Source organism: Vicia villosa, unplaced genomic scaffold, assembly GCF_029867415.1.
Source record: "Vicia villosa cultivar HV-30 ecotype Madison, WI unplaced genomic scaffold, Vvil1.0 ctg.000715F_1_1, whole genome shotgun sequence".
Taxonomy (NCBI): Eukaryota; Viridiplantae; Streptophyta; class Magnoliopsida; order Fabales; family Fabaceae; genus Vicia; species Vicia villosa.
This window is the reverse complement of record NW_026705323.1, coordinates 366,831-385,254: the sequence shown is the minus strand read 5'-3', so window position 1 is coordinate 385,254 and position 18,424 is coordinate 366,831. Positions and strand designations below refer to the sequence as shown.

At 34.6% G+C, this 18,424-nt stretch overlaps 1 protein-coding gene across 1 annotated transcript; it reads left to right on the top strand.

Annotated features, from left to right (window-relative positions):
• Nucleotides 1–1,482: 1,482 nt before the first annotated feature.
• On the top strand, nt 1,483–6,742 carry LOC131630665 (uncharacterized). The gene is made up of 8 exons (XM_058901425.1): nt 1,483–1,981; nt 2,068–2,509; nt 2,595–3,511; nt 3,601–3,936; nt 4,069–4,803; nt 4,906–5,124; nt 5,224–6,081; nt 6,153–6,742. Exons 1-8 carry the CDS (start codon nt 1,483–1,485, stop codon nt 6,740–6,742), a joined length of 4,596 nt encoding a protein of 1,531 aa, XP_058757408.1.
• The last annotated feature ends 11,682 nt before the right edge of the window (nt 6,743–18,424 follow it).

Sequence of the window (18,424 nt, the reverse complement as noted above, 5' to 3'; positions counted from 1 at the left end):
TATGGCTGGGGTATTCCTTTTCTGTTAGCTTTGTGAACCTGACAGGTAACAATGTTCTTCGTCCTCACATCCAGCAGGTTGATTTCATCTTGAAAGCGACAGAGGCATCTTTTGGCGATTTCCTTAGGGAAATGCTGCATACAAGAAATAAGGTAACTATTAACAATATATACTATTTACATTTTCAATAACATGATGCTCATATTCAAATATCTCCTTACCATTACATTCTGCTGTGTAGATTTAGCATTTGTAACATGGGTGTTCCAGAAAAATTTTTGAGCCCCTGTAGAACTGTCTACAGTAATGTCTGTACCCACCTTTGCTTTTTTCACCACTTTACCCTTTTGTTTCTTACCCTCTTTTGATCCACTTGGTTCACCAACTTCAGAAACTTTGATTTCATTTGTGTCAATGTCTGTTGATTCCTCTTTTATCTTTATAGGTCCTGCATTGGGATTGCTTTTAACCCTTGCGCTATTTTGTGCGACAACATCAACATTCGACACAACACGACCAGGGGTGACATTGCGCTGTTTATTCCTGCATTTTCTTTCCACCTTAGGATCGTACCCTGTTTCCTTTACCAAATGTTCTATGATTTCCATTGCCTGATCATCGCTGTTCCAACATCAAATATGGATTAAAAACAAACCGCATATGAAGCATTCTTTACTAAGCAATAGTCATATGCCGAGCAACGACGGGATATACAATCCAACAATAAAAACCAACAATAGTCATTCAGTCACATTTGATTTCTTGACAAATACCACACATAATACAACATTGAGCTATATTGATACTACACCCATCACTAAATGCTGTTAACTGTTATTACCACATTACCATATTTTGTATACCAGTATACCCTATTTTGTACGGCAAAGCAAAGGTGAAATAAAATTATCTACTCATACCTGAAATCATTTTCATCATCAGAGGGAATCCTTCACAGAAGGACCACCGTGTGAAGATGCCATTGTCGGAACCCTAACCGCAGGCAGTTGCAATGCCAAACTTCTATTCAGTGCAATAGGAAACAAGTACTTGGTACATGCAGAAAGTGGGTTAACTGTTCAGTTTCTATTTACTTATAATATTAGTTTTGACTTAAAGTCTTTTTAAAAGAGTAACACATCCATCAAATAAAATATTATAAATAACCTGTATAGATTAAATTAAATACATTTAACACACACAACAGTTATAAGGGAGGGATAAGTGGTAATTTAAATCTATAACCATCATTCTATTCATATTCAGTTCCAACTTCATATATATTCAAGTATGAAAGAAAAATTAAAATCAATACTGCATTCATGACATTTGAACCCACCAATTCCCCTTCAATTAGAAACTGTAAACTTTTAGTATTCAAAACCATGAAGTAGCATGCTATACATCTCATATTGTGGGCATAAATCTATACAAATCAATCTTATTTGTAGTATTATTATTCATCCTACTCTTGTGTTTGTGATGGAAACAGATGTTGTTAAAAACACTGCTCCTCAAACATCCATTGCAAGAAAGAGGAGAAAGCTTATTCTTAAAGCAAAGAGGGATTATCGAAACTGTGTCAGATCAAGCAACCTCACTTCCCATTTAAATCATAATTTTACATCTTCTGTAACATATGAAACCACTATTGAAACGGCTATGGCTAGAAAGAGAAGGAAAATAATCTTGGATAACAGAAAAAGATTGAGAAATTTGTTCAATACTGAAGTTAGTAGGATTCAAAATACAAACAACATTGTTAGTCAAAGTCAGAACATGGATCATGCATCTACTTCAAATTATAATATGTCAAGTCAGTCCATGGATCATCCATCTACCTCAAATCATAATATGTCTGTTGAATCTCATTATGAAGACAATGATGACTCCAACTCTGACAATAATTTAAATTCTTCTAATAGTTCCGGCTCTGACGAAGATTCAGACCCGGCACAATTACAGGAGGCCCATCTTCAAGGTATTTCCATATCATACACTGATAACCAAATGATGTACACTTCTTCTGTTAATAGACATATTCAGTATTGTGGTTTCTTCTTTCAGAATATTACGATATTGGCGACCAAAGTTATGAATGCGCACACTGCCAAGCATGTATGTGGTACCAAGAAAAAGTGAATAGACACAAAATTACAGCAACTCCTCGCTTTTATCGTTGTTGCCGTGGAGGAAAAATTGTTCTTCCGTTCCTTGAGCAACCTCCACAGGTGTTGCAAGATCTTTTATTTAATAAAACATATTCAGATAGTAAAAACTACCAGGCTAACATACGAACATACAACGCAATGTTCTCATTCACTTCCCCTGGAATGAAGTTCGACACAACATATTCTAAAAGAGGTGGACCCCCTACTTTGAGACTGCAGGGTCAGACCTGTCATCGAATTGGTACACTGCTGCCAGAAACAGGGCAACCTCCGCAATATGCTCAATTATACATCTATGACACGGACAATGAAGTTGAACAGAGAATAAAATGTTTCAAGTAAGCATGCTCAGACATAATTACACAATTGTTTTATAAAAATATTTTGTTAAACTATTTATTCATGGCCGCGAAAAATAAACAGGGACAACAAAGGCATCGAGCGACCGGTTGTCAAAAAGCTCAAGATGATGTTAGATCAGCATAATGTTCATGCCAAAGCTTTTAGAATGGCAAGGGATGTTTTAAGGACAAATTCTTTCACAGATTTAAAACTCAGGCTTATTTCTGATAGATCCGAAGATGGCCGTGTTTACAACAAACCTACTGTCTCAGAAGTGGCTGCACTCATTGTGGGAGACATTGATTCTGCTGATAAAAGGGACATCTTAATTCAGCGCCGCAATGGTGGTTTGCAACGAATAGATGAGTTTCACCCAACATATTTGGCTTATCAGTATCCTCTTATATTTCCTTATGGGGAAGATGGTTACAGGAAAAATATAATGCACAGATATCGCCATGAAACTGAGGTCACTAGGAGAAACCGTCAAAGCATTAAGGATTGGTTTTCTTACCGGTTACAACAACGTCGCAAAGAGGCAAAAACACTACTTTACTCAAGACGCCTATTTCAACAATTCTTAGTCGACGGCTATGCTATGATGGAATCCGAACGACTGAATTGGTTGAGAGATAATCAATCGAAATTAAGAGTGGGCAAATATAATAATTTGGCCGCTCAAACTGATGGCGATACAAGAAATGAACACCAAAAGCGAGGAAAACGAGTTGTTCTGCCATCAACATTTGTTGGTAGCAAGAGATATATGGATCAACTATATTTTGATGGTATGGCCATTTCAAGTCGATTGGGATTCCCTTATTTATTTGTTACTTTTACCTGCAACCCAAATTGGCCTGAAATTAAAAGAGCATTGTCAGGCACAGGTCTACAACCCCATGATAGGCCAGATATCATTTCAAAAGTTTTCAAAATAAAGTTTGATACCCTCATGGATGATATTACAAAACACCATGTCGTTGGAAAAGTGATTGCATGTAAGTTGTTTCATTTAATTATACTACTTTTCAATCATGTGTCTGTGTAGAACCAAAATATTACATCAAACTAACTTTCAATTTAATAGATATGTACACCATTGAATTCCAAAAGCGCGGATTGCCACATGCTCACATCTTGATATTCCTACACCCTCAGAGCAAATACCCAACACCATCTGACATAGACAAGATCATTTTTGCTGAAATTCCCGACCCGACTGTTCATCCCAATTTATACAAATTGGTTAAGGCACATATGATGCATGGACCCTGTGGCCTTGCTCGCGTGACCTCACAATGTATGAAGAATGGACGCTGTTCTAAATACTATCCCAAAAAGTTTATTGAACACACTATTGTTGATGCAGAGGGATATCCGCTGTATAGGAGAAGATCAAAAACCTTCACTATTGAAAAAAATGGTATCACCTTGGACAACAGACATGTGGTTCCATATTATACCAGATTTCTTATGAAATACCAGGCACATATAAACATGGAATGGTGTAATCAGAGTACTTCCATAAAATATCTTTTCAAATATATCAATAAAGGCTATGACAGAATAACAGCAGCAGTTTCAACAAATAGCAATCAACATGTTGATGAGATCCAACAATATCTCGACTGCAGGTATGTCTCTCCTAGTGAAGCATGCTGGCGCATTTACTCTTACAATATTCATGGCAGAAAACCAGCTGTGGAACGTATGTTCTATCATTTGGTTGGGGAGAAACCTATATACTATACAGATTATGCACGCATGGAAAATGTGCTGGAAACTGCAAGTGTGACTGAATCAGTGTTTACTGCATGGCTGGTAGCAAATGCTAAATATGAAGAGGCACAAACATTAACTTATGGTCAATTTGTCTCAAAGTTTGTTTACCACAAAAAAAAGAGAGAATGGAAACCGCGGAAAAAAGGCTTCACCATTGGACGTCTCATATGGGTTCCGCCAACAACTGGTGAACTGTTTTACCTGCGCATGATGTTGACGGTGGCAAAAGGACCAACAACATATGAGGAAATCAGGACCGTGGATAACATTCAGTATGATACATTCAGAGATGCATGCTTTGCAATGGGATTTCTTGAAGACGACAAAGAATACATAGCTGCTATAAAGGAGGCAAGTCATTGGGGGACTGGTCATTTTCTTCGAAAACTGTTTGTTATCATGCTTTTGTCTGGTGCTGTTAATCGCCCTGCACATGTTTGGGAACAAACTTGGCTCCTATTATCTGATGGTGTCTTACATACACAAAGAGCATTGGCTGCTAATCCAGGTTTGTTAGACATGATAAAATAGCAAACAAAACAATTTGTTAATAACAACCTACAGATGACTTACCAACAGTATTATAACTCAATTTCTCATATCAATGCAGAATTGGTCCTCACACAAGAAGAGTTACAAAATTTGACTTTAATAGAAATTGAGAAACTGCTTCAGGCAAATAGAAGGACACTAAAGGATTTTAGTCCTATTCCATATCTGGATGCTTATGTTCTTGAACAGTTGGGAAACAGGCTCATATATGATGAGCGTAATTATGATACAGCATCAATGAACTCAGAATTTGAAAATCTGTTTGCTGCTCTTACAGGTAACTATTGCGTCAATTAAATTCATTTTATTTTACGCTTTGAAATTATATGAATCAATTATTCTAACACCGTTCTACAATAAATATTATGTTCCTAAGATGAGCAAAGAAGTATTTATGAAAAAATCATCCATGTTGTGGAGTCTCAAAAACCTGCGGTTTTCTTCCTTCATGGTTATGGTGGTACCGGAAAAACATATATGTGGAGAACACTCGCAGATGCTTTAAGATCAAAACACGATATATGTTTAACTGTTGCAACTAGCGGTATAGCATCATTGTTACTTCCAGGAGGTAGAACTGCACATTCAAAGTTCAGGATACCGGTACCAACTATGGACAATTCTACTTGCAAGGTTGAATTCAACGATGATGTTGCAGACATGTTACGACAGACAAAGCTTATAATATGGGATGAGGCACCAATGGCGCATAAGTATGCAATAGAATCGCTTGACAGAACTTTGAAAGATGTTATGAGTGCAGACAAAAATTCAACTGATGTATTCGGTGGAAAGGTTGTTGTTTTCGGGGGCGATTTCAGACAGATTTTACCTGTCGTCCCCAGAGGAAGTCGTTCCGATATTGTACACTGTGCCATAAATGCATCTTACATATGGCATTCAGTTGAGGTATTAACATTGACAAGAAACATGCGGCTACGAACAGGATCAACACAGACTGACAAAAATGAGATAGCACAGTTTTCAGATTGGCTTTTAAGAATAGGAGAGGGCCGAATATCTGAGCCTAATGACGGCACCGCCGAAATCAACATACCACCTGATATTCTGATAACAGAATTCGATGATCCAATTGTGGCCATTGTCAATACCACATACCCTGATTTCATAAATAATTTCCAATGTGTTGATTACCTTAAAAGTCGAGCGATACTTGCCTCTACACTGGAGATTGTTGATCAGATCAATGACCATATACTTAACTTGATGCCAGGTTAAGCAACAAAAATATATAATTTAATGGATTATATTAATCTAATTTTTGCTTTTACTAATTCTGTCCAGTCAACAATGCAGGAGAGATTCGTGACTACTACAGCGCAAATTCAGTTGACAAGTCTGAGATTCATGACCCAGCAGTAGTTGATATCCTCACGCCAGAATTTCTAAGTTCCCTCCGAACATCAGGATTGCCAAACCATCACTTAAAACTAAAGGTTGGGACACCTATAATGCTCATGAGAAATATAGATCAAGCTGAAGGTTTGTGTAACGGCACAAGGCTGTGTATAACAAAGATGGCAGCCCATGTACTGGAGGCTTCAATAATGGGTGGTAAAGGTTTGGGAAATTTGGTTTACATACCTCGAATGGATATGTCACCATCCCAATCACCATGGCCATTCAAACTGAATAGGAGACAGTTCCCTATTATAGTTTCCTATTCTATGACAATTAACAAATCACAGGGACAGTCATTGGATAACGTTGGTTTGTACTTACCGAAAGATGTATTCACACATGGCCAGATTTATGTCGCATTGTCAAGAGTAACAACAAAAAAGGGAATCAAAATACTGATACATGATGAAGAAAAGAAATTCAGGGAGAAAACTACAAATGTTGTGTATAAGGAAGTATTTAACAATGTCTAAGTTTTTAAAATTGATCAGAGTAAATCTGTAACAGCGGTAATCAATATTACTAACAGCATATTAGTATTGCAAGTAACAGCAGTAATATATATTACTAACAGCATATTAGCAATGCAAGTAACAGAAATAATATATATATATATATATAGCATAACATCTAAATACCAAAATCTTATATATTAATATAAAGGTGGACCTAAGTCCACCAGAAAATTACAAAAAGTTAAAGAGTTAGATACTTATAACAAACTTTTACATCATTTTCAATTTTTCAACATTGTTGCAAGTATCTCCTTGCTGATGGGATCCTTAACGCTGAAGCCCATAGAGTCTCCATCAAGCAGGCACCTTTCCTTGGCAAATTTGTACCAACCACGCCCTAAGAACATCTGACCCTTTTCGGTATGATGAACTTCACATTCATACCTGACTTCCCTTTCCCAGTGAATCAAATCTACAAACCTTGCTCCATGGAGCCAGCGACTTGCCACAACATGCTCAGGAATTTCCTGCAATATTGATATAAAACAACATTAGATAATCCCATTAACTGATAGGGAAAGACGATAAGCTTAAAACGAATAATAACTTACAAGAAGACATGACTGAGCCATCTTCCCGTTGACCACATCTTGCTTCCAGATACAATATTGTAACTTAGCAGGCTGTTCTACATGGCAACTAAAATCCTCAACAACCGGTTCATGGCATCTGGAACATTATACAAACAAACAGCATGGTCAATAAATAAATGTGTTATCAAACATTCTAAATTCAAGCATAAAACGTATACTCAACATAAGCTAATTCAAACATACACAGAGTTATCAGAAGTGACAGCTTTCCCCACAGCCATTTGGTTCACCGAGTTTTCTTCGCCTGCATGCAACCATATATAACTTTTAAATTCAAAATGTAACAGAGCAAACTTTCAAATGATATATTTACCTTTACCTCTCATTGCTTGATCAACTCTTCCTTCCATCTTTTCAGAAATTCGCAGCTTACACTGTTGGTTCCAGAGTAATGATGAATGCTTCAGTTTTTAGTGCTTTCAAACTTCCTACACATTACTTATATAACACTCTAAATGGACTCTTCACATACCTGCAACTTTTCCACCGTCCAATAGAATTCAATGCAATTGTTCAATTAGTCTTCTTTGCATTTACATCACTTCAAAATATTTTTCGTTTTATTTATATTCCTCACGAAAAACATTAACTGCCCATAACCCAATTGATCTTTCACATCCCAATATAATATAACACATTACAACTATTTTATAACCATTTAATATTATCGTACTACTCTTTAACATATACTATTAAATTGAATTTTCAACTATTCATATGTCCATTGTTGTGTGTTTACCTATTAGATTTAATAGCCTACCATTTACAGGAGCCATACCCCAACTTATACCAACAATAATGAAATTAGGTACCCTATTCTGATCAAGTTTGATAGATATCCTGTTCAATACTTATAATAAACAATACTTAATTTTAAAACAGAATGGTAATCAATTTTGCATAAAAACCATGGCAGATTTGGCTCATTCCATGAAACTTACAACCAAAATTGATAATATTTAATTTAAAACCATACATAGTGCCATAATTGTTAATCTTGGTTCACATCCACCATTACAAAAAAAAAACAAAACCATAAATCCCATACAAACCAAACTGCTAAAAAACGGCCCTATACATCCACCACAAACATTGCCTAACCAACAGCTCTATCAACGATCACCACTGCGCTCCACTGTTACCATAATATCTAACACTGGCGGGTAATAAATCACAAAGTGCACTTTATCACCTTCTTTCAATTCCACTGCCCTTACATAGTCAAACCATTCTTCATACAAATATGTTTCATTTTTTTTTGGCCTCTTCTTCACATTGCACTCATATGGGTACCCGTTGTCCACATCATTGAGGGTAATCTCTGACATTCCAGCAAGCCCACATTTCTCTACTATTTCTGCAGGAATATGCTGCACTCATTGACATACAATATCAGTTACATTACATCTTTGTATAACACCAGTGTGCCAACAACTATAGACTTTGAACACTGCTTACCATAACATTTGAGCAAAACTTCTTTACATCATGAACTTCACGAGTCCAGTACGCTTCTTCGAACTCTTCCTGTACAGGACTCATTTCTCTGAAATTAAGACCACATTTACAGCACAATGCAAACACAACAGCATCAATATACCTATAACTATAATATATTCCCTATCACTTATAAATAAACTTTACCTCTCACTATCAGAAGATATCATTATGTATTCATTCCCATCTCCATCATCCCTTCAACACAATAACATACAAACTATTTATTAAACTAAGTTGTAACTCATTATTCCGGAAACACATTCAATTTTGTGGAGGTTAAATGGAATTCAATACAAAAAAACAAAATTAAACTATAAGATTACCCTTTATTTTCAACAATCCTGGCAGCCTCTACAGAAACTTTACCGGCATCGTCGACACGATTCAATCTTTCATGTTGTTTCTTCCATTCCTCCATAACATCATCATTCTCATGTGACCCACTCAGTATCCTCTCAACTGTGAGCCGCTTCCATGGAGTTTGCAACTCCAACCGATCGGGTGAACTGGAATCAAAACAACATTGCGACCTCTAAATGGATGAATATCTTATGATAAACTCTGCAAGCAACATAAACAGTAACACATGCACATACCTTCTTGGCTGCGACATTTTGTTCTTCACACTTATCACCCAACCTTGCGTTTCTTACACCAACAATGCCAAAGACAGACTCTTTGATTGCCAACACGTTGAAGAGTTATGAATCCAACGTTACTTTCATTTTAAATGCCATCGTTATGTAACAATACCAATAATAGGATTCTTTTGTGGGCCTATTAACAAATTAGGTCTAACAATAAAAATAGGTTTTCTGCACCAAGGCTAGAATTCTAAGGCCCAATAAACTTTAATGTCCTATTAACTTAGATATATTAACCAACTATAAGGTCCAACATGTATTTTTAACCTATTTAAAATATTTTACCTTATTATATGAACTTACACATATATATATATATATATATATATACATTTTCCCTATTTTATTAAAGTGCCCTAAAACCCAATGCGCGAGACAGACGGGTACCCGTGCGAACGCACGGGTAAGACACTAGTTTTTCATAAAACAAGAGTTTTGGAAAAATAGAAACACAAGAGCATTTTTGGAGAAGCTGAATACGTAAAGAGCAGAGGAGGAGAAGAATCAACAAGGAAGAGAGATCTCAAGATTTTGGCTAAGTTAAGGGGGGACTCTTCCGGTTAACCTCTATTATTGGGTTGTAGGCGTTAGGATTGAGATTAGTATGCTATTGATACGGTAGAGAAATGTGTTCTAGGTTGGGGTTTTGAAATTTAGGTTCAATTTGGTAGATTATGTGTAATTACATGTTTTGTGATGATTGATGATGTTGGATGTGTTGTTCGATTGATGATATAACTTGTATTACTTGTGAATTGACTTTGTTTTCCGTGTACAGTCGAAATGATTCGATAAGGTTGTGTTTGGGGAAAATAAGTTGCTGTCAAAAGTGTTTTTTCTGTTGCAGGCTGATGTAACCGGTTACGGTCGGGCTTGTAACCGATTACGGTTGTGAAAAATGGGGTTTTGGGGCTGGTTACGAGTTCGTAACTGGTTACGGTGTTGTTCGTAACCGGTTACGGTCACGTAAAAATAATAGCGAATAGAGTTACGTCAAGTATAACCGGTTACGGTTTCCTTGTAACCGGTTACACTGAAGGTGTTTTTGAAAAATCGTTTTCGTAACCCGTTACGCTTTTTCTGTAACCAGTTACGCTGTTGCTTTTGTGAAAAATAATTATTTTCAAAAATTCATATCTTTTGAACTGTAAGTTCGTTTAGGATTCCGTTTTGGGCGTTGAGTCAATAATTTTATTTCCTATATATCTATTTAATTCAAAGAGCAGTGGCTAACTTTTATTTTATATAACCGATATTTTTGAAACGGTAAATTGTGGCGGATGTGTTATGCATGGTATTATGATGATGTAAATCCCCCTGTTGTGGTTGTGTTGGTTAATGTACTTGGTACATGATTGTGAAATGGTGTTATTGTCGTATGTACCGTATAATGAGTTGAATTATGATAATGTTGTTCATATGATTGGAGTGGTGATTAACATGTGATAGATGATGCATGCATTTCGTAATCATATGGTGGCTGAATCCCGATGTAGATGGATCAGTGGTCGTTAATTTCCATTGTGTGAAATTAGTGAGAGGAAGTAGCAGTATCCTTGACGATGGTGGATCAGTGAGATGAGTGAAACTCATGATTGGTACCACATGCATATAGTTGTATTGCATTAGGTGTATGAATTATTATAACATGAATGGAAGGTTATCCAATGTTATAATGTTGTATGTTTGAATTACTGTTGTTTTGTGGATGTGGATATAATCTGAATGTATTTTCTATTCGGTGAATATTATACAGTTGATGTTCTATCGTTTAGGAACTGATAACATTGTTTAATTGCGAATGAGACTCACCCTTACTGTTGATCATTTTTTAGATTGAAGTGTAGCGGTGCTTGCTTTGGTGAGGATAGCTTGTAGGCTATCTCGATAGTTAGAGTCGTGTCATGCTCTGGTCTTGTAACACTGGGGAATGTTTGCGTTTTAGAGTTGCATAATAACTCTCGTTTTGGTTTTATTGTTGAATAATGTTGTTTATACCTTGAATGTGGTAGATGGTGGTTTTAAATATTCAACTGAAGTATTCCGCTGTGTTTTAAACATGTTTTAATTGTTTATGTTCCTCGGATTAGCATGACAGACGCTTTATTTTATATGAAGTAATTGTAACGCTCTTAATTGCATGTTTACTTTAAAAATATTAATTAATTTATCGGAGGTTTAGAGGGGTGTTACAGGTACTGGTCTGCCAAGTCTTCAGTGGACTATTTGTGCTCCAACCCGCCAAAAGACATCGCTTTCAACAACCATTATGATCGCATTAAAGTCATAATTCACTAAGGAAACTATTCTGGGGACAAGGAGAGACACGATAATCATAGCCATAAAACACATCTCGCCTCAACAAGAGAAGCTGCATCCCGTAGGAAAAGAGTCCCGTAGGCCCTTCGAGAAAGAGAGCAGAAAGAGTAATACCATAACGACAAGAAATTATAAATAGACTCACCCCTCTCCAAAAGGGGCAAGCAATCCAATAACAAGAAACACACCACTTCTCTGTAACCTCTACCGATCAGCATTAGAGTGATTATCAAATATTCTCCCGCAAGAACAAATATATATAATCTACTTAATATTAATTGACAACTTATTTTACTTCATATCCATCATCTTAAATTACAAAACCATAAAAATACCGATCTTGAAATTAGATAAAGTAAAAATCAAATTATAGAGCGCTAATACAAACACAATAATTAAGAGATAGAAAGTTCTAAGGGTCATGCTAACGAGTGCCCCAGGGGCACTGGTTAAGCATTCTAAATAAAGAAAATATTCAAGGTTCAAATAAAATGATAAAACCATTTATTACATAAAAAGAGTGAAATATGACTAAAATTGCAAAGTTTGTTTGTGTCACGTTTATCATATTTTATCTATTTTTATATGCTATGAACGTTGAAGGTAAGTCATTTTTATCCTTTTTCTTTTTTTAATTTTCTTATTTAGTTTATACAAAATGTTTTAACTAATATAATTTACATTACTTTATCATCTTTTATCCTAACAGCGTTCTATCCTAGTATGACATGTTATAATGATTCGGATTGTCCTCTATTTTGTCGAAAACCTTGGATAGCAGTGTGTTTGAAAAGATGGTGCAGATGTGTACCTCCAGAATAGTTTATACCTTCTTAATTTTGTATATAGGATCATTGTTGTTTTCTATTTGAATAAAAAGGAAAAAGAGAGGAAGTATTGTTGCTGAAGATATTTTATAGTTTCAATCCAGTAGGTTTTAAATACATCAAAAGTAATAACTGAATAGAAACTAATGCTCCTTAATATTAGGAACCACTACTAACACCATTATAAAATAAGAAACAAACTTATACAACTGAAAATTTAAATAGTATTAATAATTATTATCATTTATACACTAAATAAAACTAAACTTTGGTCTTTAGTCTTACATTAAACAATACTTATATCACCATTTTTGTGCACCTCTTTTAGGTAAAATAATTTGATATTAAAATGCTCGGTTTTCCCATGAAACGTAGTATTATGTGAGATTGAAATAGCTACATGATTATCAACGAAAACTTCTTTTCTTTCATCTTGCTTCAAGCCTAAATCTTCTATAATATTCCTTAGCTAAATAGCTTGATTAACGACTAATGTTGAAGTGACAAACTCAACTTCAGCGGTTGGTTGAGCGACAACCTCTTGCTTATTTGAACACCAAGAGAAAACACCTGAGTCTGTATTAAAACAATAACCTCAAGTGCTCTTTATATCAACCAAGCTACCTGCCCAATCACTATCAGAATATCTAAGTAATTTAAAGTCTTGCACCTTGCAATATTTGACTCCATAGTTGATAGTTCACTTGATATATCTTACAACTCTCTCTGTCGCCTTCATGTGTAGTTCACTTGCACAATAATGCATGAATCTTAACAGCAAACTAATTGAGAATAACATGTTAGGTCTTGTAGATGTAAGATGCATAAGGTATCCAATCAAGCTTCTGAAATGAACTTCGTCTACTTTATCAGCTTCATCCTCCTTGATGAACCTCTCATTTTGATTCATATGAGTGTTCATTATTTTGTATTCATCAAACTGAAAATTTTTAGATCTCCTTTGCATATTTTTGTTGATAAATAAAAATCACATTATTCTTTTGAGTGATTTATATGTCCAAAAATAACTCATAAGATCAAGGTCAGTCATTTCAAAGACATTTTTCATTTCTTGCTTGAATTCATCAATTAGTGTTATAGGTTGCTACCTGTGACCAAAATATCATCAACATACAAGGAAATAATTAAAGTATCAACACCAGCATGCTTGATAACAAATGTAGCTTCCGGTTGACTTTTTTAAGATCCCAAACTCAACAAATGATCAATAATTTTGTTATACCACACTCTAGGGCTTGCTTTAAGTCAGATAAAGTGTTTTTCCGTAAATAAATTTTTTTCTTGGCCTTTGACCATAGAACCTTCTAATTGTTCAACATAAATCTCTTCTTACAAAAAACCATTAAGGAAAGCTGATTTGACATCCATGTAAAATAATATCCAGCCTTTATTTGCTACAATTGTAAGTAGTAGCCTAATTGTATCGTGTATTGTTACCGGAGCAAAAGTATTATAATAATCAATTCCAAATATTTGAGAGCAGCCCTTTACAAGCCTTGCTTTGAGCTTGTTTATAGAACCATTAGGATTCAAGTTAGTTATGAACACCCATTTCACCCCTAATAACTTTTCTATCACGAGGTCTTGGAACCAACTCCCAAGTTTGATTTTGTCCAATCATGAATAGCTCCTCCTGCATTCCATCCAACCATTTCTGGTCCATGTTCGCTTCTCCAAAACCAGACGGTTTACACACAACAAGAGTTGTACACCACTTCATTACTTATTTGGTAGATGTCAGTAAGTGACCTTATGCCTCGGGCGAGTGGATCATCTACTAAATCTTCAAGCCCCTGTTCAGTATTGTGACTCATCTTAGAGTCATTCCAACACCATTTTTCATCTTCCTTGAAGTGCACATCTCTACTTATTTGAATTTTCCGGTTTGAGGGTGAACAATTCCATAAGATTTTGAGAGTGTACTATAGCCAATAAATACTCCAGCTTCAGCTCTTTTGTCAAACTTATCACGCTTAACTTGAGATATATTTGAGTAGCACAAGAGACCAAATATTTTTAAAAACTCTAAAGAAGGTTTAATTCCAAACCAGCCTCAAAAGGAATTTGATTTTGCAAATCTCGTGTAAGAAGCCTATTTTGGATGAATATGATTTGTATTTGCATCTTCAGCCCACGACTTCTTTGGCAATTCCTTTTGATGTAGCATGCACCTATCCATCTCCATGATTGGTCTATTTTTCCTTTCACGCACTCCATTTTGCTAGGGAGTGTATGATGTTGTTAGTTGATGTTCAATTCCTGCTTCATCATAATTTTTTTTTGAAACTGAGCACCTAGATATTAGGTACCATTATCTGACCTCTTAATTTGAATATGGAAGTTTCTTTTATTTTTAACACGACCGTTGAATTTTTGAAAAATACATCATATACTTCTAACTGGCTTTTAATAAAGTAAATGCAACACATTCTGGTTAAGTCATCGATGAAAATGATATAATAAATACTTCCCTTCAATGATGGAGTTCTTTGTGGTCCAGCAAGATCAGTGTGGATAAGTTGAAGCATTTGGCTTGCCCTCTAACTACTTTCTAGAAATGGTTTCGTTTTTAGCTTCCCAAATTGACAAGCTTCACATTCAGTTGTCTTTTCTGTTAAGACGGGAATTCCGCAAATAAGATGATTCTTCATCGTGTAGTTCCTTCCCGAATGATGGAAATGACCCAACCTTTTGTGCCAAAGATCAATAGGATTTTCTTTAACCAAAATTGCAACTCGCTCTTCATTCATTGGATCAAATGAAATACTATTGCTCTTCATTTTGACCTTGTAGCGGGGAAAATCTGAGATCGAAGCCATTGGTTGACTAGACTCATTATTTCAGTGAAAGTCGCCACCGCGCTTTATTTTTTTCAAAGTAAATGGGAAAAGAACGAAACAGAACCCAAAGTTTGTATTTAAAAACAAAAAGAGATCTTAGGTACGGGTGTTAATTATACAAGGGGAAGGTTTTAAGCACGCCTCATATCTGTCATACTCCACAGGAACCTTTTTGAAAATCTGTGTTGTGTGTGCAAAAGAAAGGTTTGTTTTATTTTTAAAACAAGCTCAGCAAGACATTACATCTTATGCCTACATACCTCCTCGATGCAATAGAGAGGTCAGCGTTAATGTAGTTCTACTTAAAAGGGAATATGTTTTAAAAGGAATAAACACTTTATTGTCGGTAGAGAGAATACTCAGCCATTGATCTTGATCATGAGAATAAATGGATTCTTTGCATCACAAATGAGAGAAGGGCTCCAAATCGGATGAAAATCAACTAGTACGCCACTAGCTCTCTCACGTGGAAAAGATCCCATCATATCAATCAATTTCAAAATCGTGGGGTTTTGTAACTCACTACAACGATTAATCGTGTCTAAATTTTTTGAAGAAAAGCCACTAAGGGCAAAATATATTTTAAGCAAAGATAAAAAAAAAGGTTGCAAACATAAGAAGATTTATGGAAAAAGGGAGAATATTTTGAAAATCTAAGAAGGGGAGGAGATGAAGGGACTATCCTAGAGCATAAAATAAAAGCTAAGGAAAGAACGATATAACCAAAATAAGAAGCCAACACTTGACATTGAGAGTCAAGGTAGATTTCCCATCCTTAGGACTACCAACACTAAACCAATGCATCACCACTTGGGCATCTAGATGAACTAATTATCTTTATCACCACTTGCATTAAGCCTTTGAAAAATCATATTAAAATTCTGACGAAAATTGGGCAGAATGATGGCTGTGTATGGGCGAAATCCTTATCATAACACCTTCGAATTAACCATCAAGGACTTTTCAGGGAATATCTGCACAGATGTCATACCCCAAAATTTGCCCACCATATTCAGATATTCAAATTATTTCAAAATTGGATTTTTTATAAAATTTTGAGGTCATTCACATTGACGTCTTGAAATTTATAAATATTCGATTTAAAATCTATTTTAAAATATAATAATTTACTCTTAAATTATTTATATTTTAATAAATAGCAAAATGTTTTCCCATGCTTCATACACTTTCAATTGGCTTTTATTTCAAACAAATAATATAGTGCAATTGGTAATGAGGTAAGGCTTGCAAGTACAAAGTCTCGGGTTCGAATCCCACTTCTAACACTTTTTTCTTTTATTTGTTTCTAACTATAGTTTTAATTTTATATTCATTTATATTAAAAAAATCATATTTTATCATTTTATTTTTAATTTTCGTATTAATTAATAGGCATTTTTTAAAAATAAGCAATTTAAACTTTTTATGCATTTTTAGTCAAAAAAATCACCAAAAATCATAAAGTATTCAAAAAATCCAAAAAAAAGAAGTTTTTAATCTTATTTGTCCTATTTTTAGCACTTTTTATAACTTAGGGAACAAGTCAATCTTTTTAAATTAGTTTGATTTATTTTTTTATTAGAATTAAAATAAATTGATTTTTGGGCTTTGATTTGGTCCATAGTTTTACTATAATTATTTTTCTTCTAACCTAATTCATGATGATAAATAGGACTAACAATTCTAACCCTGAGGCCGACTCTCTCTCTTCTCACAAACACAAAAAATATTTTCTCCTACTTCTCCTTCTTCAAGGTTGCAATTCTGGTTGCAGCATAGTAATAAATTTTCCAGCCTATCAGTTGAATTCTGAAACTACTGTTTCGATTTACTCCGAATTTTTTCCAGAAGTTCAGAAAAAAATCGTAGAACAATACTCTTCTAAAGCATTTCGACCCTCAAAATCGCAAATTCCTCTTTTTTCTATTTTATTTGATTTAAATTCTATTTCATATTTTCAAAAAAATCTTTAAAAAATTGTAGTTTCGTGTTCTGATTTGATTTGATTTATAATCAGGTTTTTATATTTTTTTGATTTTATTTTGATCACTTTTCTATTTTTCCATTTGTTTACTTAATCGTAACATTCTGTTGGTTTATGAACAGGTTTTCTATGGATTGACCAAGTGGATGGTACCTCAATTGCTTTTTTGGCCAAAAACCTTTTGGTATTTGGCCAAATCAAGGTTATTTATATTTGGCCAAAAACCTTTTGGTATTTGGCCAAATCAAGGTTATTCGTAATTTTGTCCATAATTTAATTTGCTAAACCCCAATTCTTTTTTGTGTTATTATTATTACTATTACTAACATTCTTATTATTATTATTTTATTTTTGTAGGTACCTCCTTTGGCCAAAGGGGAGCAGGTGTCAATTCATCCTTACACTTATTTGTTTGCTTCATTGCCCTTGAAAACCTTGGTAAAATCTATTTTTTAACCATTAACCCTAAAATATATATATAATAGGTAGATGTTGTCCATTTTCATGAATTAGGGTTAGGATTTTATAACATTCTTTATTTTTAGACTAATAATTATTTTTAGGCTAATTAATTTATTTTCAGGCTAATTAATTTATTTTTAGGCTAATAATTATTTTAGACTAATTAATTTATTTTTAGGCTAATAATTATTTTTAGGCTAATTAATTTAATTTTAGGTTTGTTAGCCTTGTTTTCAAAAAACCTTTTTGTTGCCTTTTCGCTCTCCTTTCAATTTTATCTTACTTTTATTTTCGCGCTCAATTCTTCCTCTATATTGTAACTGCCCCCAAAGCCTTGTAATAGCTAGGGGTTTATATTATTTTGCCTCTATTCATCTACAGGTGTTTATTGTAATAGATTTAGGTTTTTAATTTCTGCCTTTACTTTCTTGCCTTTATTTTTCTGCCCTA